Source organism: Cnephaeus nilssonii (genome assembly GCF_951640355.1).
Source record: "Cnephaeus nilssonii genome assembly, chromosome: 2".
NCBI classification, from domain to species: Eukaryota; Metazoa; Chordata; class Mammalia; order Chiroptera; family Vespertilionidae; genus Cnephaeus; species Cnephaeus nilssonii.
The window spans coordinates 17,409,492-17,427,400 of NC_137073.1; the positions used below are offsets into that span (position 1 = coordinate 17,409,492).

Here is a 17,909-nt window from a genome sequence, read left to right on the forward strand (position 1 = left end):
TTAATTTCAGTCAGTTCCTTGGGGGAGAAAATATATTTATGCTGCCTCCATAAGACTTCCTATCCACCCACCATTTGCTTGGCAGAATTTCCTTAGTTTCAGTAGCATAACTTACTCTTACTGGTCCTCAATCATTTTGCAATAAAAACTGAGATTGCAAAAATGTTCGTTGTCATTACTAGTGATGGAGCAGTAAGTACAGGCTTCTCAAGAGAGAGAAAGAGAGAGGGAATTGGGTGATTTCAACTAGCACAATGAGCTGCTAACCCTCAGAGAATGACTCTTCATTTTGGTGAGATCTGAGGGGAATTACGACAGAGTTCAGGGAGATGGAGGGACAGTGCTGGGAGGTGGTTTTTGCATATGTTATCACTGAATCCATGCCCCGTGAGTAGCCCCATAGATACAGGTGTGATTTCTTGGGACCGAGTACTGCGTTGCAGGACTGCAAATCCACATCCCTGCACCACCAGGCCTGGGCTGGTGTGGTGGGCTTCTGTCATTTCTTCTAGTTTTTCTTCCCTTGTTCCTCCCTCTGATAATAGTCCCTGATTTTTTCCTGGGGACCCACCAGCCCACCACTCACAGTCCATATGCTTTGTGTGGTGCTTGCTACCTGCCATCCTGAACTGTGGCATGCAGTCCCAGCTTGGGTGTTCAGCACCATTCCATCCCCTTGGCCATAGCAATTGGTTCTGAGAAGCAGATTGGCCCAATGAAAGTCATCTTGGGAACTTTGTGGTCACTCTTAGGGAAAAAAAAGAGTGAGAGGAGAGGGAGAGGGATAGAGAGGGGGATCATTTTGATGATATAATTTGAGGATGTAGCCATATCTGAAGTTGTCAATGAATTATGTGTTATATGACCATTATGAGTTGAATTATGTTCCTCAAAAGAGATATTTTGCAGTCCTAAACCCTGGACCTCAGAATGTGACCTTATGTGGAAATAGGGCCATTGCAGAGATGAGGAGTGGGATGGACCTCTTTTCCAAGTGACTGGTGTCCTAATGAGAAGACGGCCATAAGACATAGGGAGAACTCCACAGATTGCACGGAGGACTGTAGTGATGCATTTACAGTCCTCTTTCTCCTTCTCCTTCTTTCTCTTCTTCAAAGTCATCACCATATTCATCTTCATCTTCATCTAATACTGATGTGGTGACACAGTGTGATGTGGGGAGTCCAGCCTCTATGGTCACTCATTGTCCCTCCTGCATTGATCCCTGGGGCTCAGAAGTTAAACCATAATTCTGGGGGCTTTCTGGAGCTCCACTCTGGGAACTATCCCATGCTTTCTGTTGCCTTTAAACAAAAACTGAGCTCCATCAAGGACCTGTTTGAGGTAAGCAGAATTCCAAGATGGCCCCAAGATTCCTGCCCTCTCATATGCACACCTTGTATATATATATATATATATATATATATATATATATATATATATATATATATATATATACACTGAGTGGCCAGATTATTATGATCTCTCTCCTTGCACCTGGGGGTTACCTGTGGCTTGCTTCTAACCAATAGTACGTGGAAAAGTTGAAGAGATTTTGCAGATGTAACTGAGGCCCCTAATCAGTTCACTTTGAGTTAATCAAAAGGGAAAGTATTTGGGATGGGCCTGATCTAATCAGGTGAGCTCTTAAAAGAGGGTCTCGAGGAGAGAAACACTCTCCTGCTGGCCTTGAGGAAGCAAGCTGCTGTGAATTCTAAGCTGCAAGGAAATGACTTCTTCCTAAAACCATGTGAGCTTGGGAGAAGATCCCAGCCTGACTGATACCTTGATTGCAGCCTTGTGAGACCCTGAGCAGAGGACAGAGCTCAGTCATGCTCAGACTCCTGACCTATGGAAACAGATAATAAATAGCTATTGTTCTAAGCTGCTAAGTTCATGGTAATTTGTTATACAGCCATAGAAAACTAATGCAGCCCTAACTGATTTGGCTCAGTGGATAGAGCATTGGCCTGTGGACTGAAAGGTCCTGGGTTCGATTCCGGTCAAGGGTGTGTGCCTTGGTTGCGGGCACATCCCTAGTAGGAGGTGTGTAGGAAGCAGCTGATTGATGTTTCTCTCCCATCGATGTTTCTAACTCTCTATCCCTCTCCCTTCCTCTCTGTAAAAAAAATCAATAAAATATATTTTTTAAAAAAGAAAACTAATGTGTCTTTACATCTTAACTTTCAGGTGTTGTGGCCAAACCCTGCTTTGTGTGTGTGTAGGCATGGGGGTGGGAGGATAGATGGGTGGGGCAGATGGATGGGTAAGGGGATGGAGCAAGGTGGGAAGAAGAAAACCATCTTAGAGGAAGTCATGGCCCATCTGAGGAGGGTGGGGAGGAGGTCAATGAATATGCAGGCCTACCCAGTGCTCAGCCTTGGGGAGCTGGAGGGAGAATGTCACCCCACAGCCAGGTCTTGCTGCACTCGGAAGCCTTGATCCTAGACAGAGGTCCCACTTCCCCCTCTTGCAGATGGTTCTGGGAGGCAGATACTTGAAGGAAAAACACACCCTCTTTGTAAGAATGCAAAGATTTTCTTGAATGGAAAGATGATAAGTTGGGATATTTTGAATAACCCATTAAAAAATTATCTCTCCCTTAGCCTTTCCCTCCTTCAAACAGCCAGGACTTCTGTCCTTCATGCCTCAAGGAAAGGACGCCATGCAAGAAAGGGTAGAAGGCAGAGACTCCTCTGGCTTTGGAGTGTCACAAGCTTGATTCCTTATGGGTGCCATAGGGGAGTTAGGGTGCAGAGAATGGTTTGGGGGGACACAGTTGAACAACAACAAAGCTCCCCAGTCTGATGCCCTGAGCTGTCAGAGAAAGGAAGCAGAGGTGGACGGATCCCTATGAAAGCAGCTCTTTATCTCTCTCCCTCATTGAACTACAGAGAAACAGAAGCAAGTCCCCCAAATGGTCTGTGGGATCTGGGAGCACAGGGGATGTGAGCCTATGTGGTGGGACAAGCCCTGGAAAGATGGCAAGACCCTAGAGACACATGTGTCTAGTTGCCACTGTCCCCATTGTCTGGCCCAGTGAAGATGTTCAAACAATAGTCGTCGAATGAAAGAATGCATATGGCGGGAGCACTGTAAAAACACTCTACACTGGAAGACCTTCTTCACCAGCAGCAGGGAACACTGATGAGGGTCCTGAGATCCTGGCTCTGGTAAAGGCTGAGTTATCTGCACAGCTGGCAGCCCCAAAGCATGAGGAGGTCCAGGGTTCTGATTTGGGCAGCTATGTTTTAGGAGGCTTGCTCCTGTGCCCTGTGCCTGGGGCATGGCCTCTCCAGCCTTACTCCCTGCCTGGGACACCTGGCTCTGGTTCCTTGGACTCTGTCTAGGTCGCTAGCAGGGGTGGGCATGTGGCTTCTCAGACCTGAGCCCTTGCTGGAGCTGTGCCATACTACTTCACAGCTGAGATGTGAAGCAGTGCAGCAGCATTCCCCATCATCACCTCTCTCCTGTGTTAAATTGCCCGGAGGTGTTCCTAGAACACCAATGAATTAGTTGTTGGGCCAAGAGAGCATCTTTTATCATAGTTTGTGTCAGGCTGACCCCCTGGAATCTGATGAGGTCTTTGGGTGCTGGCAGCACCAATTTTTATCCATTATTTTTCTGATTACAGATGATTCTTTTCCACATTGGAGTCAAGACAGAGGTCAGCTTGAGCCCACCACATGAAAATGAATACCAGTGGTTTTGCTGGGCCTGGGATGGCCTTTCTTTCATTAATACAATGTGTTCAGCATATATGCACATTGCCTGGAAGCTCTGAGGATGGCAACATTCAGAGGGGTTTGGATTGATTGCTTAATTAAACCAAAGATATCAGAGGGCTATAGTCAGACTGGGGCAGGGATTGAAGACCCATTGTCTGAACTGTTCTGGGCTGAGTTCGAATCCTGCTCCTGCCCCAGGGAATATTTGTATATTTGATGAGCCTTGGATATCTCACCTGTAAAGAGGGTAACTGTCCTGACCTCATATCAGTGTTATGAGAATTGAAGGTCATGATAATTGTGGTTCCTGCTGGGCATTTTGTAAGCCAGGTCCTGGGCTCAACCACTCAAGGCAGTGTTTTTCACATAGGCCCTGGGCACTGGGCAATGTCTGGAGACATTTTTGGTTGTCATTGGGCCTCTAGTATAATAATAAAAGCATAATATGCTAATTAGACCAGACAGCCGAACGACCTTCCAGATATCCTTCCGGATGACCTTCCAGATGAAGCTGGGGCTGCGAGGGCCAAGGCAGCTGCTGCGGCTGCAAGGGCTGAGCCCCTTGCACGAATTTTGTGCATCGGGTCTCTAGTATATATATATATATACACTGAGTGGCCAGATTATTATGATCTCTGAACGCATAATAATCTGGCCACTCAGTGTATATATATATGATGGATAAAGTCCTACAAGTGCTGTTGCCAAATAAGAAAGTCCCTGTATTCGTGATTGTGTTGGAAGTTGCCAAATTACCCTCCACTGGAGCTGTTCTGTTTCCATTCCCCGCTGGCAGGGAACATAGAAGAGGAGTTCGGTGATTTTGTAATTTTAAAAATTTGCTCTCACTGTTTATATCTTCTCATCAAAGTCCTCTGGGAATAAATAAGTCATGGGCGAGCCTTATAATATTTTGTGCCCACCATATTCTCAGTGTCCAGGGACCCCCCCATCTGTCTGCGGGAGATCTTGTTAAGTGCAATGAAGTTAAAGCCGCCAGGAAGCAGCATTTGCTTTCTCCAGAAAAGGGCTATTTAGTTCCTGCTTCCTGGTGCTAATAGTTCCCAAATGACGAGCCTCTTGAAGAGTTTACATGTAGGAAAATCTCTCTCAGCAAATCTCCCTCTGAGTGGATGTTCAGCTTTATTTTTTAAGTTTCTGATTTGAGGGCTCCTTTGAGAGTCTGATGGGAGCGATAAAACCCTCTCCCCCAAAAATGGTGCCAGCAGTTTGTATATCATGCAGAGGTTCCTTGAGCTGTCCTTGAACTCCCAGGGAATGGCTCTCAGGATAGGGGGGAGGCTCTTGCTGCCAGACACCTCTCCCTGCCCCAGGAGAGAGGTCTGTGGATTCCTAGCTCAGAATTGGGCAGAACCAGTGCTGTGTGGCACCCTGGGTCCAGGCCTGGCTCCTCCCTTTCTCACTTCCAGCCCAGTGACTTTAGCTTTAGTTTTCTCATCTGTGGAATGGGACAATACTGCTTTGCAGTATTGTATTAGAGATAAAAAGGAAAAGGACCTAGTACAGTGCCCAACATCAAGCCCATGTTGGAGAAACGGGAGTTATTGTTATTCTTATTATAGTGGAGTCCTTTGCAATGTGGATTCTGGAACAACCATGTTCCTTCTTCTCACAGAGACCCCACACATGCTGTTCTCTCTGCTGGAACACTTTTCCTTCCTCCTGTCGCTTGAGGTCTCTTTCCCTTGCATCTCAACAGCCCCATCTCAGAGACCCTTTCCTGCCTCTCCAATTACAAATCCACTCACCCTGGCCATCTTCTCCTGGAGAAACTCTGCTCTTCCTTTCTGGTGCCTCTCCAAGTTGTAATGAGATCTATTAGAGTGTGTGCTTGTCTGATGTCTGTCTGCCCCAGCGGACTACAGGCTCCCGATGAGCTGAGGAGACCAGCACGGGCAAGGATCCTGAGACAGGTAGGGCTGAGTGGAGGCACAGGTAGGAGGCCTTTGTGATATGCACAGAAGCACTCAAGGGGAAGAGAGATGAGAAAGGCCAGGAGAGACCAGGGGCCAGGCTGTGGGGACCTTCTGGGCTACAGAAAGACATTTGCATTTTCTCGAAGACAATTGGTGTCCCTTTAACTCACCAACATTAAGCAGGGAAGTTGCCTGCTCTAATTGAATTCTTTAAACTTTAAGGCTTTATTATTTTTATAAAATTTGTTTATTGATTTACTTTTTATTTTTATTTATTTATTTTTTTAAAATATATTTTTATTGATTTTAGAGAGGAAGGGAGAGGGAGAGAGAGCTAGAAACATCAATGATGAGAGAGCATCATTGATTGGCTGACTCCTGCAAGCCCCGGGGATCGAGCCTGCAACCTGGGCATGTGCCCTTGATTGGAACTGAACCCAGGACCCTGCAGTCCACAGGCCGATGCTCTATCCACTGAGCCAAACTGGCTAGGGCTATTGACTTACTTTTTAAAAAGATCACCAGCCACTGTGTGAAAGTCAGGGTGGAGGGTAAGGTGAACCTGGGAGTGCAGAGGTCCCTTAGGAGGCTACAGTCCTAATTCTGATCCTGTCTGTAGGTCAGGGCTCTGTAGCCCACAGGGTTCTAGAAACAGCCCTGAGATCCCAGATTCTTCTAAGTTGGTGCTTCTTCCAGGGAGTGAGCCCAAGTTGCATGAGCTGCCTCATCTCCCCAGAGCTGAGCCAGAATGGGCTCTCCCTCAGGAATGACAGATGCCAGACCTTCCACTAGCATTTGCAGACTGGCTGCAGAGAGGAACTTACCTGAGATTGTGGTGAAGTGGGATGGGGAGGTCATTGTCACGAAGGGTGGGGTGAGGTACTTGGCCTTGACTCCCTCCCGGGCCAGGCGGTCCATGTTGGGGGTGTCCACATCCTGGTCATAGTTCCAGCGGAAGCCATCAAACGAGACCAGCAGCAGCTTGTTGAAGCTCTTCCTCCCAGAGATGGGGTGGCCGCTGGCCCAATCCAGTAGGATGGGCAGCAGCAGCCCGAGGACTCTGAGCCCTGTCATACTGTGAGCACCTTTTACTCACACATAGCAGAGTTCCTGGGCCCGCTCCCATTTTCTACCTTTTTTATCTGTGGTTGAACAAAGTCCACATTGATAATTCTGCCCCAGCTCTGCTGAGGATCAAAATGCCTGGAGTGTGGCACGTGTTCTATGATGAAAAAGTTCTGGAAATGCGTAGAGGTGATGTTTGCACAACATCATGGACACGCTTAATGCCACTGAATTGTACACTTTAAAATGGTAAAAATGGTAAATTTTATGTTGTATGTATTTTATCCCGATAAGAAAAGTCAAATGGCCCTAACCGGTTTGGCTCAGTGGATAGAGCGTCAGCCTGCTGACTAAAGGGTCCCAGGTTCGATTCCGGTCAAGGGCATGTACCTTGGTTGTGGGCACATCCCCAGTAGGGGGTGTGCAGGAGGCAGCTGATTGATGTTTCTAACTCTCTATCCCTCTCTCGTTCTCTCTGTAAAAAAAAAACATACACACCAAAAAAAACCAAAAACACAACAATAAAATAAAATAAATTTAAGAAAAGTCAAATGGTGTGAAATATTTTGGACTCCTATACTAATTCCTATACTGTGGTAAATATTTGGAGAACAAATTAGATTGGTGCTTTCTTTTGCTCAGTAGATCCTGTTTTGATAGGGAAGATAAATGATCATTCATTATGATTATGAAAACAGCCAGCATGGTCATAAGTGCCCATTTCATTATTATTTTTTAAAGGTTATTAGTTGAAAATTCCCTATAAGAATTAAAAAATCATTGTGGTAAAATACACATAAGATAAAATTTACCATTTTAATTATTTGCAAGTATACAAATTTATTGATATCTAGTACATTCAATGTTGTGCAACCATCACCACTATCTAGTTCTAGAATATTCTCATCATCCCAAAAAGAGACCCTATACCCATTAGCAGGCATTACTCATTGCTCTCTCCTCTAAGCCCCCAGCAAGCACTAATCTGCTTTCTATCTGTTCAGATTTACCTATTCTGGACATTTCATGTAAGTGGACTCATACAATAATGTGGTCTTTTGTGACTGGCTTCTTCCACTGAGCATAATGCTTTCAAGGCTCATCCACACTGTAGCATGAATCAGTGCTTCATTCCTTTTTATGGCTGAATAATATTCCATGGTATAGGTATTTTACATTTTATATATCTGTTCACCTGCTGATGGACATTTGGGTTGTTCTACCTTTGGCTATTGTGGGAAGTGCTTCTGTGAACATTAGTGTACAGGCTTTGGTTTGAATAATCCTGCTTTCCACTTAATTTTTACAATGTATGGGGTGTTTTTTTTTTACTGAATAAACAGCTTATAGAAGCTATGGGACCACTCCAAGGTCACATAGCACAAGTGAGGTCAGAACTATAGTGTTAATAGTTGGCTACATGTTTGCTGGGCACAGGGGGTTTAAATTCCCCAAGGGAACACGTTTAAGCATGTTCCCATCCACTCCACATTTATTGTGCAGGAGACACAGAGGTATAGATACAGGGGTTGCCTGTATATCTCAGAGTCCAGGAGACAAATAAAGGGTTACATGCAGTGGAAGGGCCCTGCTGGAGGTTCATGTGGGAAGTGATGCAGGAGCAGATCTTAACCCTGAGAAGCTGAGCAGCGGAGGGCTTTCTGGAGAAGGTGGTGCTAACTTGAGTTTTGCAGGCTGGGAGAAGTTTGCCTCTTGGAAGCACCTTCACTCAGCCACTCATTTGGATATGACCACAGTCTTTCCCCCTGCCTCTGGCCTTTTCCTGTGGGTGCATGGGTGATACTTACCTTTGCACTTTTTTTTAACATATTGATTTTTCACAGAGAGGAAGGGAGAGGGATAAAGAGATAGAAACATTGATGAGAGAAAAACATCGATCAGCTGCCTCCTGCACACCCCCTATTGGGGATGTGCCTGCAACCAAGGTACATGCCCTTGACTGGAATCGAACCTGGGACCTTTCAGTCCACAGGCCGATGCTCTATCCACTGAGCCAAACCGGTTAGGGCCTACCTTTGCACTTTTCGAAAGTTCTGCAAACTTTCGAGTTGTATAAAGATGGTTTTCTGGTAACAGTCGGCTGGGTTTTCAGTTTTTGTAGGCTTTTGTAAGTTTTTGTCTTGACATGGTGGATTGAAGGCTGGATGTCAGACTCAGATGAGATCAAACATTTCCCTCTTGCAAAATGGCCTGAGAATTCTGTTCCAGGCACTTGCTTAGGTTGAATCTTTGGGGTGAGGAGGTGGCATGTCAGGGGAGCTCCATTTTGTAGTTGCATAACTTGGGTTGTTAGCACGGTGTTTTGCTATAATTAATTAGCATGGTGTTTTGCTATATGAGGGATTTTCGTAGGATTTTGTGATGAGTATGCAGCATCGGGGTTGGGGAGTGTTTTGAAGCTTGCCAGGCCTGGGTTTACAGCTCAGCTCTGCCACTTACTTTCTATCACACCTGGGGCAAGTCCCACAACCTCTCTATGCCTCTGTTTCCTTCTCTGTAAGAAGGAATGCCGACATGTTTCCTGAGGTTGGGAGGCTCCAATTAGATCATGCATGTTGGCAGGAACACTTACTGCTCATGGGGTATCCATGTGCTCCCCCTCATCTTCCAGACCCCTTGTAATTTATGGCCAATGTGCTGTGAGTAGAAAACCTATTGGCGACATCTTTATACAGCTTCTAGCCCAAAGCTTTCAAAGGCTGGTGCATAACCACCCCACTCTCTGCAGTAACTATGGAAGCTTTATGTTGAGATGGAGAATTTCCATCATTTTAGGTCTCTGAGTGACCATATAGAGAGCACAGTCCCCAGCCAACCCATGGTGGGCATGGAATGTGAGAAGTTAATCTCTGTTGCCAAGGCACTGATATTTTGAGGTTAATTTGTTACTGTGGCATAACCTAGTCTATCCTCACTAAGCAGCATGTTAAGTGCTTACATTGATCCCTAGTACTAGTAATTGCCCAAGAGATGTTAGTCACTTTTATTATTATTTTTAAATTTAAATTATTTATTGTTTAAAGTATTACTGTTAGTTACTTTTAGTATGATGATAAATTACTACTGATAGTTTCATTATCTGATCTGATGAGGCCAATGATGGACAAATTTGACTTATCACTCCTTCCAGCATGTGGGAGGGACAGACGATTAAAGGCCAATAAATAACATTATTATCTTTAGTTTGTGTCCCTAGATGCCTTGGTGACAATGAACAACTGATGCTGCTCTGAGACAGCCAGGCCCAGGGGAGAGTTGCTGTTGATACCAGGATTGAGATTGTCCAAGGCCAAGCACTCTTTGGTCTGGAGAGAACTTTGAGTCCCTGGTGTGTAAATTCTCTGAAGGAATACGAATACTTGTACTAAATGGTTTGGCTCTTTGGGAAGTATATATTAATCAGTTAGGCCCTTTTAGTGATAATCCACACACATCTCTATATTCTGGAAACACAGAAAAAAAAGCCAGCAGTCATGCAGCAATGCACTAAGTCCACTGAAACTTCCCTAAAGTTTAATGTTTGGTGTAACCAGCAGAGCTTAGTGGAGGTGGGTGTATAGAGAGAATTCTGATTATAGTCACTTATGGTCACAGTACTGTGGTGTGTCTTGGTTTCCCTTTGGTGAGTTCTGGTTTGAAGGCATAAATCCATTACTTGCTTAGCAAATATTTCTTGAGCATTTCGGAGAGCTCAGAGGATAAAATATGGAGGAGAGTAAATCTCTTCCTGCCAGTGTGTTTTCAAGCTGTCTCAGGACTCACCTGTGGGACATGCAGGCTTGAGGGTCCCAGAGTTCCAAAAGCATCTCCCAACAGTGCCACCCTGAAGTAGACTCTTCCTCGCAAATCCAGTAGAGCCGTCTCTGACTCTCACCTTCTTTTTGCATGACTGACATATCAGTCATGGGGAACTGTTATGGAAGTGCAACAAATTTGTGAAATTCAAGATTGATCAAAGAATACCATTCAATTTTGTTAATAAATCTACATATTTCACTGGTGTGGAGGTGGGGCAATTCCACAAACATTTCAGGAATCATCCCAGATGGAGGTAATAGAACTCTTGGCTGCATCTTACTAGTGTAGGTAAGAAAAGGGACAATGCTCTAGTCTGGGTTTCCCCTAAACCAGACCCTGAAACAAGGATGGGCATGCAAGTGCTTTATTTGGGGGACGATCCCAGGGAGCACCAACAGGGGAGTGGGGAAGTGATTCAAGGAAGGGAAGTAGGCCAACACAAGGTGCTTCAGTCTTGGGTGCATGCAACTAGGATGAGTACCAACTCATCCCAGTGGCTCAACCTCCCCAGTTACCTGAGGTGGGCAGGGCATTTGAAATCATTTTGCAGAAAGACAGGGATGCAGCAGGGCTCCAGGGACCAGGGACTCATACACTACCAGATCTCTCTCAGTCTTTTTTTGTTATCAGCCTAATTTTTTCTCACTTAGGACTGGTTTTCTCTCTGGGATGAGGAATGTGGTCACAAAAGCTCCCGTTTTTCTCACTCTACAGTTCCTGTCATTAGAGAGAAAGATTATATTTTTCCAGTTCCACTTAGGACAAAAAATCCAAGGGAAGAGCTCTGATTTGCCTGTTTGAGACAGATGCTTATCCCTGGACCAATCAATAGTAGCTGGGGTGGTGGTGGTGGTGGTGGAGTCATGTGGGAACATAGTAGCCCTCACTAGAACCATGGGACTGGAGTAGGAAGAGGTATAAGTCTCAATAGAAGGGAGACGGGGTGGGCAGAAAAAAATTACAGATGTCTGTGTTGAAAGGATTAGGAGATATATCCTGTTAAACCTGTTAACAGGTTTAAGTCCCTGTTAACTGGGGCTTAAATTTTTTAAAAAATTTAATAAATCTTTATTGTTCAGATTATTACAATTGTTCCTCTTTTTTCCTCCCTAGCTCACCTTCACCCGGTTCCCCCCCACCCTCTGCCCTTACCGCCGCCCCCCCCCCCACTGTCCTCATCCATAGGTGTACGATTTTTGTCCAGTCTCTTCCCCCACCCCCATACCCTTTCCCCCCGAGAATTGTCAGTCCACTTCCTTTCTATGCCCCTGATTCTATTATATTCACCAGTTTATTCTGTTCATCAGATTTTTTATTCACTTGATTTTTAGATTCACTTGTTGATAGAGATGTATTTGTTGTTCATAATTTTTATCTTTACCTTTTTCTTCTTCTTCCTCTTCTTAAAGAATACCTTTCAGCATTTCATATAATACTGGTTTGGCGGTGATGAACTCCTTTAGCTTTTTCTTATCTGTGAAGCTCTTTATCTACCCTTCAATTCTGAATGATAGCTTTGCTGGGTAGAGTAATCTTGGTTGTAGGTTCTTGCTATTCATCACTTTGAATATTTTTTGCCACTCCCATCTGGCCTGCATAGTTTTTGTTGAGAAATCCACTGACAGTTGTATGGGTGCTCCCTTATAGGTAACTAACTGTTTTTCTCTTGCTGTTTTTAATATTCTCTCTTTGTCTTTTGCTCTTGGCATTTTAATTATGATGTGTCTTGGTGTGGTCCTCTTTGGATTCCTTTTGTTTGGGGTTCTCTGCACTTCCTGGACTTGTAAGTCTATTTCTTTCACCAGGTGGGGAAAGCTTTCAGTCATTATTTCTTCAAATAGGTTTTCAGTATCTTGCTCTCTTTCTTCTTCTGGCACCCCCATAATTCTGATGTTGGTACGCTTGAAATTGTCCCAGAGGCTCCTTACACTGTCTTCATATTTTTGGATTCTTTTTTCTTTTTGCTTTTCCAGTTGAGTGTTTTTTGCTTCTTTGTATTTCAAATCTTTGACTGGATTCTTGCGATCCTCTAGTCTGCTGTTAGATCTCTGTATACTATTTTTTATTTCAGTCAGTGTATGCATAATTTCTAGTTGGTCCTTTTTCATATCCTCGAGGGTCTTGCTAAATTTATCAGCCTTTTCTAGAAACTTCTTGAAAAACCTTATAACCGTGGTTTTGAACTCTATATCCAGATGTTTGCTTTCCTCCATTTCTTTCATTTGTGATCTGTTTCTTTGTCTCCGCATTTTGGCTGCTTCCCTGAGTTGGTAGAGTGGCTTTGTGTGCTAGGTGTCCTATAGGCCCAGTGGCTCAACCTCCCCAGTTACCTGAGGTGGACACTCTTGGTGCACCCCTTTGTGGGCTGTGTGCAGTCTTGTTGTAGTTAAGCCTTGATTGTTGTTGGTATCACTGGGAGGAATTGACCTCCAGGCCCATTGGCTGTGAGGATCAGCTGTGTCTGTGCTGGGAGAACTTCTGTGCTGGAGACACCCTTATAGGAGAATACTTGCAAAAGCCTCTGTGCTCAGCTTGAATGGGGCGGAGTCTCAGGGCGGAGCAGACAGCATTGGTTTCCCGTCAGCCCTGTCCTAATAGGCCCCTGTGTCTCAGTGTCCCGTGGTAATTGCTGCAAGCACCTCTGAGAGAAAGCCACCCTCAAGTTCTGCCCACTGCCAGACAGTCCAGTTTCTCCCTGAATGAGTCTGGGTCCCCAGAGTCTCGCCTGGAACTGGAGTTCAGTGCAGTCAGGAGCTTTTGTCTCTCTCCTGCTTGAGAAAGCCAGCCGTGTACTCAGTTGCCAGTCCTCTCTGCGCATGCGTGCGTGTGCGCGTCTCAGTACCTCTGCCTCCTGCAGCTCCACTGAGTCTCAGTTGTGCTTTTCTCTTTCCTTCTAGTTGTAGAATTTCCACTCAGCCAGCCTTCCTGTGGTTCTGGATGATGTACGTTTTGTCTTTTAGTTGTAGTTTTGAAATTGTTGTGTGAGGCAGCAGTTTAGGTGTTTACCTATGCTGCCATCTTGGTTTCTCCCCCTCTAAATTTTTTTTTTAATATAAATTTTTATTATGGTTCTTGCAGCATGTCTTAAGCAGAAAGGAAAAAAAAACCCCAACAACTATGAACCAAACATTTCCTATGTGCAAGGGACATAAACTCTGATAGGGTCTGCTTATGATGAGGCTGAAGTTAAGCAGGAAGAGAACTGGCATGTAGGATACCATATTTTCCGGCATATAAGATGACTTTTTAACCCAGGAAAATCTTCTATACGCCCAGTCGTCTTATACACCGGAAAATACGGTAGTCTAATTTATTTCTTCCATTGAGTACTGTCAAGTTTTAGGTTCTGGCTAGCAGAGAATGCACCTGCCCCATGTTTTGGTAATTTCAATTTATTGCTCCTGGTTTGATATTTTCGGCCACGCTGAACAAGTCAAATCCCTCTTTCTTACACCAGATGCTTGCATACAGCCACATTTGTTCTCTCTCTCTCTCTCTCTCTCTCTCTCTCTCTCTCTCTCCCTCTCTCCCTCCTTCCCTCCTTTTCTCCCTCCTTCCCTCCCTCCCTACTTCCTTTCCTCCTTCCTTTCCTTCATTTTCTAGAGTTGGGTTGGCAAACTTTTTCTATAATGAGCAGATAGTAAATATTTTAGTCCTCGCAGGCCTTATGGTCTCTGTCACAATTACTCACCTCTGCCACTATTGCATGAAAATCAGCCATAGATACTTGTAAATAAATACAGGGTGGGGCAAATGTAGGTTTACAGTTATTCTAATGAAAAGTAATGCAATAATTAATAAATAATAATACAAGTATGAACTCTGTGTTTCACATACTCACAACTGTAAATGTGGCTGAGTTCCAATAACACTTTATTTACAAAAATGTGGGTGCAGGTGGTATGGTTTTCTGACCTCTGCTGCTCCAGAAAATTCTCTGCAGCCTGAATATCTCTAACTCCTTTGACCGATGCTTTTTGGTGTGGCTTTGATTTTCTTGCCTACGTGGTGACCATTTTCTGAATGCCTATTAATTTGTCCATCTCTTAAAATGAGGCCCCTAGAACAAGAGGCTTCATTCTGCATATGCGACGATGTAATACTCTCTCATGACACATTCTGAACAGGAGAAAGGGAGAGGAGAACCATCACCCTTAGAAACCCTGATCTTGTGAAAATTTGGTGAGACTTCTTGGCAAAGGTTATAAATCTGTTAGTTTACTGGCTGGAAGGATAGAAACCAGAAGCATGGCCCATCAAACTTGAATTTAATATTTGATGCACAGAGATCTCCGACTTGTTTGATAAAGATAAGAAGGGAAGACGTCCACATAAGCAATGTCTACTCCCAGGTGAGGATCCAGAAGATAATCCTGCGAGCAGAACTTCCTGAGAATTGAGACAAGGGAAAAAGGTAGTGGTAGGAAAGTGAAAAGGTCAATAATTAAGGCTATGACTGTGCTGGAAGAGGTGAAAGAAGAAATTTAGATAATCAGGCATGAATAATGAGAAATTGTTGATGGAATTAGCAGTGTAGAACAGATACTAAAGCCTCCTTTATTCCTCTCATAGCCAAAAGTTTTTGCTTAGACTGGATGGAGGAAGAAAAGGCAAGTATGTTGAGAATCCTACTCACTAAGTATGGAAGGAGGATTTTGGAAAAGGTCTCAGAAGAATGAGTGTCATGTGGGGGTTCATTGGAAGTCACCAGAGGCTGAGCCCCTTCTTGGCATAAAGCAGAGAGTGAGGGCTAGAAGGTGGCATACAATCAGGATTTCGCTTGTCCAACACACCTTTGACATGTTGGTTGTTTTCACAGCCTAGTCCTGACACTATTCTCTGCTCCCTTTAGACTTGCTTACTCGATGAGCTCATCCATTCCCATAGGGTGAGCTGCCACTTTTTGGCTGTTGACCCCTGAATGTCTTTCTCTAGATCAGACTTCTCCTTTGAACACCAGACTTACACATGCAAGGTTTTTTGTTTTTTTTCCACATGCGAACAAAGTTGATATCTCACACTTAGTATGTCCAAAGCCACTAAAACCAAACTTTTGCTCTTTGTCCCCCTCCTCCCTGTGCCCCATCCATGCCTTCTCCATTCCTTAAATGACACAACCATCTACCCAGCTGTTCAGGGCAGAAAGCCAGGCATTTCTCTCTTTGCCCTTTCCCCATGAGCAAGTCCTGTGATTCTGAACTTTATCTCCAGTTGTCCATTCTCTCCATCTTTACTGTCACTGTCTTAGTCCAGGATATCAACCATATCTCAGCCAGATATGGCAGCAGCCTCCTGACTTTTTTTTTTTCTGCTTCCGCTCTTGACCCTTAGCAGTACATTTCCTACCTGGAAGCTAAAGTGACCTTAGGGTCCATGCTTTGGCTTCCCATTGCACAGAGAGTAAAATCAAGACCTGCCGGCTCCTGCCCACCTTTCCACCTCTTCAGTCACACTGGCCTCTTTTGGTTCTTTCCCATCTCAGCACCTGTTGTTCCCGGGGAATGATTTTCCTTTGCTCTTCCTCAGACAAGCTTCTTCTTCTTTTTTTTTTTTCTAGACAAGCTTCTTAATACCCTTTAAGTCTTAGCTTAAATGTCTACACAGAGAGGTCTTTCATGACCCTTTTTATTCTCCATTTTAGCCTCTTGCTACTCCCTTCATGGACTTTCTTTTTTTAAATTCTATATTCCTTTATTATCATTTTAAATCTTTATTATTTATTTACATTTTTTAAAAATTCTTGTCTCCCCCTATAGCCATAAGGTCTTTGAGGGTGGGGTATGCCGATCTTGTTCATCATTATATCATCAGCACCCAGCATAGTGCCTGAAACATAATGGTTGCTTAATAAATAAATCTAGGATGAAGGGATAAATAAATGGAGAATTACTTCTCTGAACTACAGACAATGAGCTTAAACACTGTGTTTTTCTTAGTCAGACATTATGTGCAATTAGACATACAATAAATGATGATTATAACATCTGTGTCTTGCCTGATGTTCACCACCAATCACTAGATTAGTCAGTTGTGCCTGTTTTGACAGTTCTATTTTCAACCTAATGATTTGTTTCTTTTAACTTATGGCTGTTGGCTTTGCTTGGGTTTGTAAGCTTGACAAAGTGGCAGATTATATTGGCATTTGCTATTTTATTTGTGTCATTATTTATTGCTGACACTATTACAGATGTCCCCCATTCTCCCCCCTTTACTCTTCCTCCACTAACCACCGCCCCCCTCCCCAGGCCTTCACCATATTTTAAAATGCCTTTGCTTTTGGTAAGAAGTCCTAGTTAGGGCAATGTATTAGTCAGGATGGTTTGGGTTATGCTGTTGTAACAATACCCAACCTCAGTGGCTCAACTCAGCAAGGTTTATTCTTGGTCACGTTCCATGTTGACTGTGTATTTGGGCATTGTGGGGGTGGTCTGTACATTCTAGACACTCAGGAATCCAGGCTGTTGAAAGCATCTGTGTACATATCCTTGATTACCATTGCAAGGGAAGGGAATGTGGTAAATTGCAGTCTCTTAACTCTTCCACCTGGAAGTGACACAAATTACTTTTGCTCATGTTTCATTGGACAAAATAGATCACATGGTCATGCCCAACTCCCATGTGCCTAGAAGGCCAACCAAAATGTTTGTGAATACCCTTGTTGACTACTCCTATCAGTTATACTCCTATCAGAAGAACTCATTTAATGTAGCCTCTTAGTTGTGATTACCCTAAAGTGAATTGTAATCTGTTAATCTGCAGAAGATATGTGCATTTCTAAGCTATTATTGGGCACCATTTTGTTTCAGAATGTCAGACTTGAGACTTTTGTCAGAGGAAAGTATGGTGTGATGGTTAAAAGCAGGGCTGTGCTATTTCTATTGCTTTTTGACTGTGTGATCTTTGGCAAGTTTCTTTATTTTTTCATGCTTCAGTTTCATTAATAATAATAACAATAATAATATCTATCCCAATAGGAATAGCCTAGTGCTTAAAACATATGGGTTCAAAAATACTATTTATTATTATTATTTTTGGTAGGTAGTTACTAAATTTTGTCAAAATCATGAGTAACTTTTAACACTTAATTGGGATCTATCATTGAAGGAATAGGTTTCTGAAGAATAAGGCTGAGTGAGGGGAAAAAATTTAGTGGGTATTTTAAAGATTGTAGCTGAATTCTAGTTAAGCACCAGATAGCAGGGCAGCCTTTGATAAATTGTCACTTCCTTGGGCTTCAGCCTCATCTGTAACAAATGGAGTTAATAGCATCCACTTTGTTTTTCAGGACTGAGATAAAGATGATTAAGGAAGAGGGAATAGCAGTAATTTCCACTGTTGTTCAAAAGTGTTAGTTAACTTC

The 17,909-nt window shown here is 43.7% G+C and overlaps 1 protein-coding gene across 1 annotated transcript in view; it reads right to left on the bottom strand.

Annotated features, from left to right (window-relative positions):
• LOC307115462 (ectonucleotide pyrophosphatase/phosphodiesterase family member 7-like) overlaps positions 1-6,739 on the bottom strand; it is a gene marked incomplete at both ends in the record, with an annotated part of 29,758 nt that extends 23,019 nt beyond the window's left edge. The window contains one exon of the mRNA XM_079798672.1: positions 6,490-6,739. Within this exon, the coding sequence (XP_079654798.1) occupies positions 6,490-6,739 (250 nt within the window). The remainder of the gene's footprint in view (positions 1-6,489) is intronic.
• Positions 6,740-17,909: the final 11,170 nt, after the last annotated feature.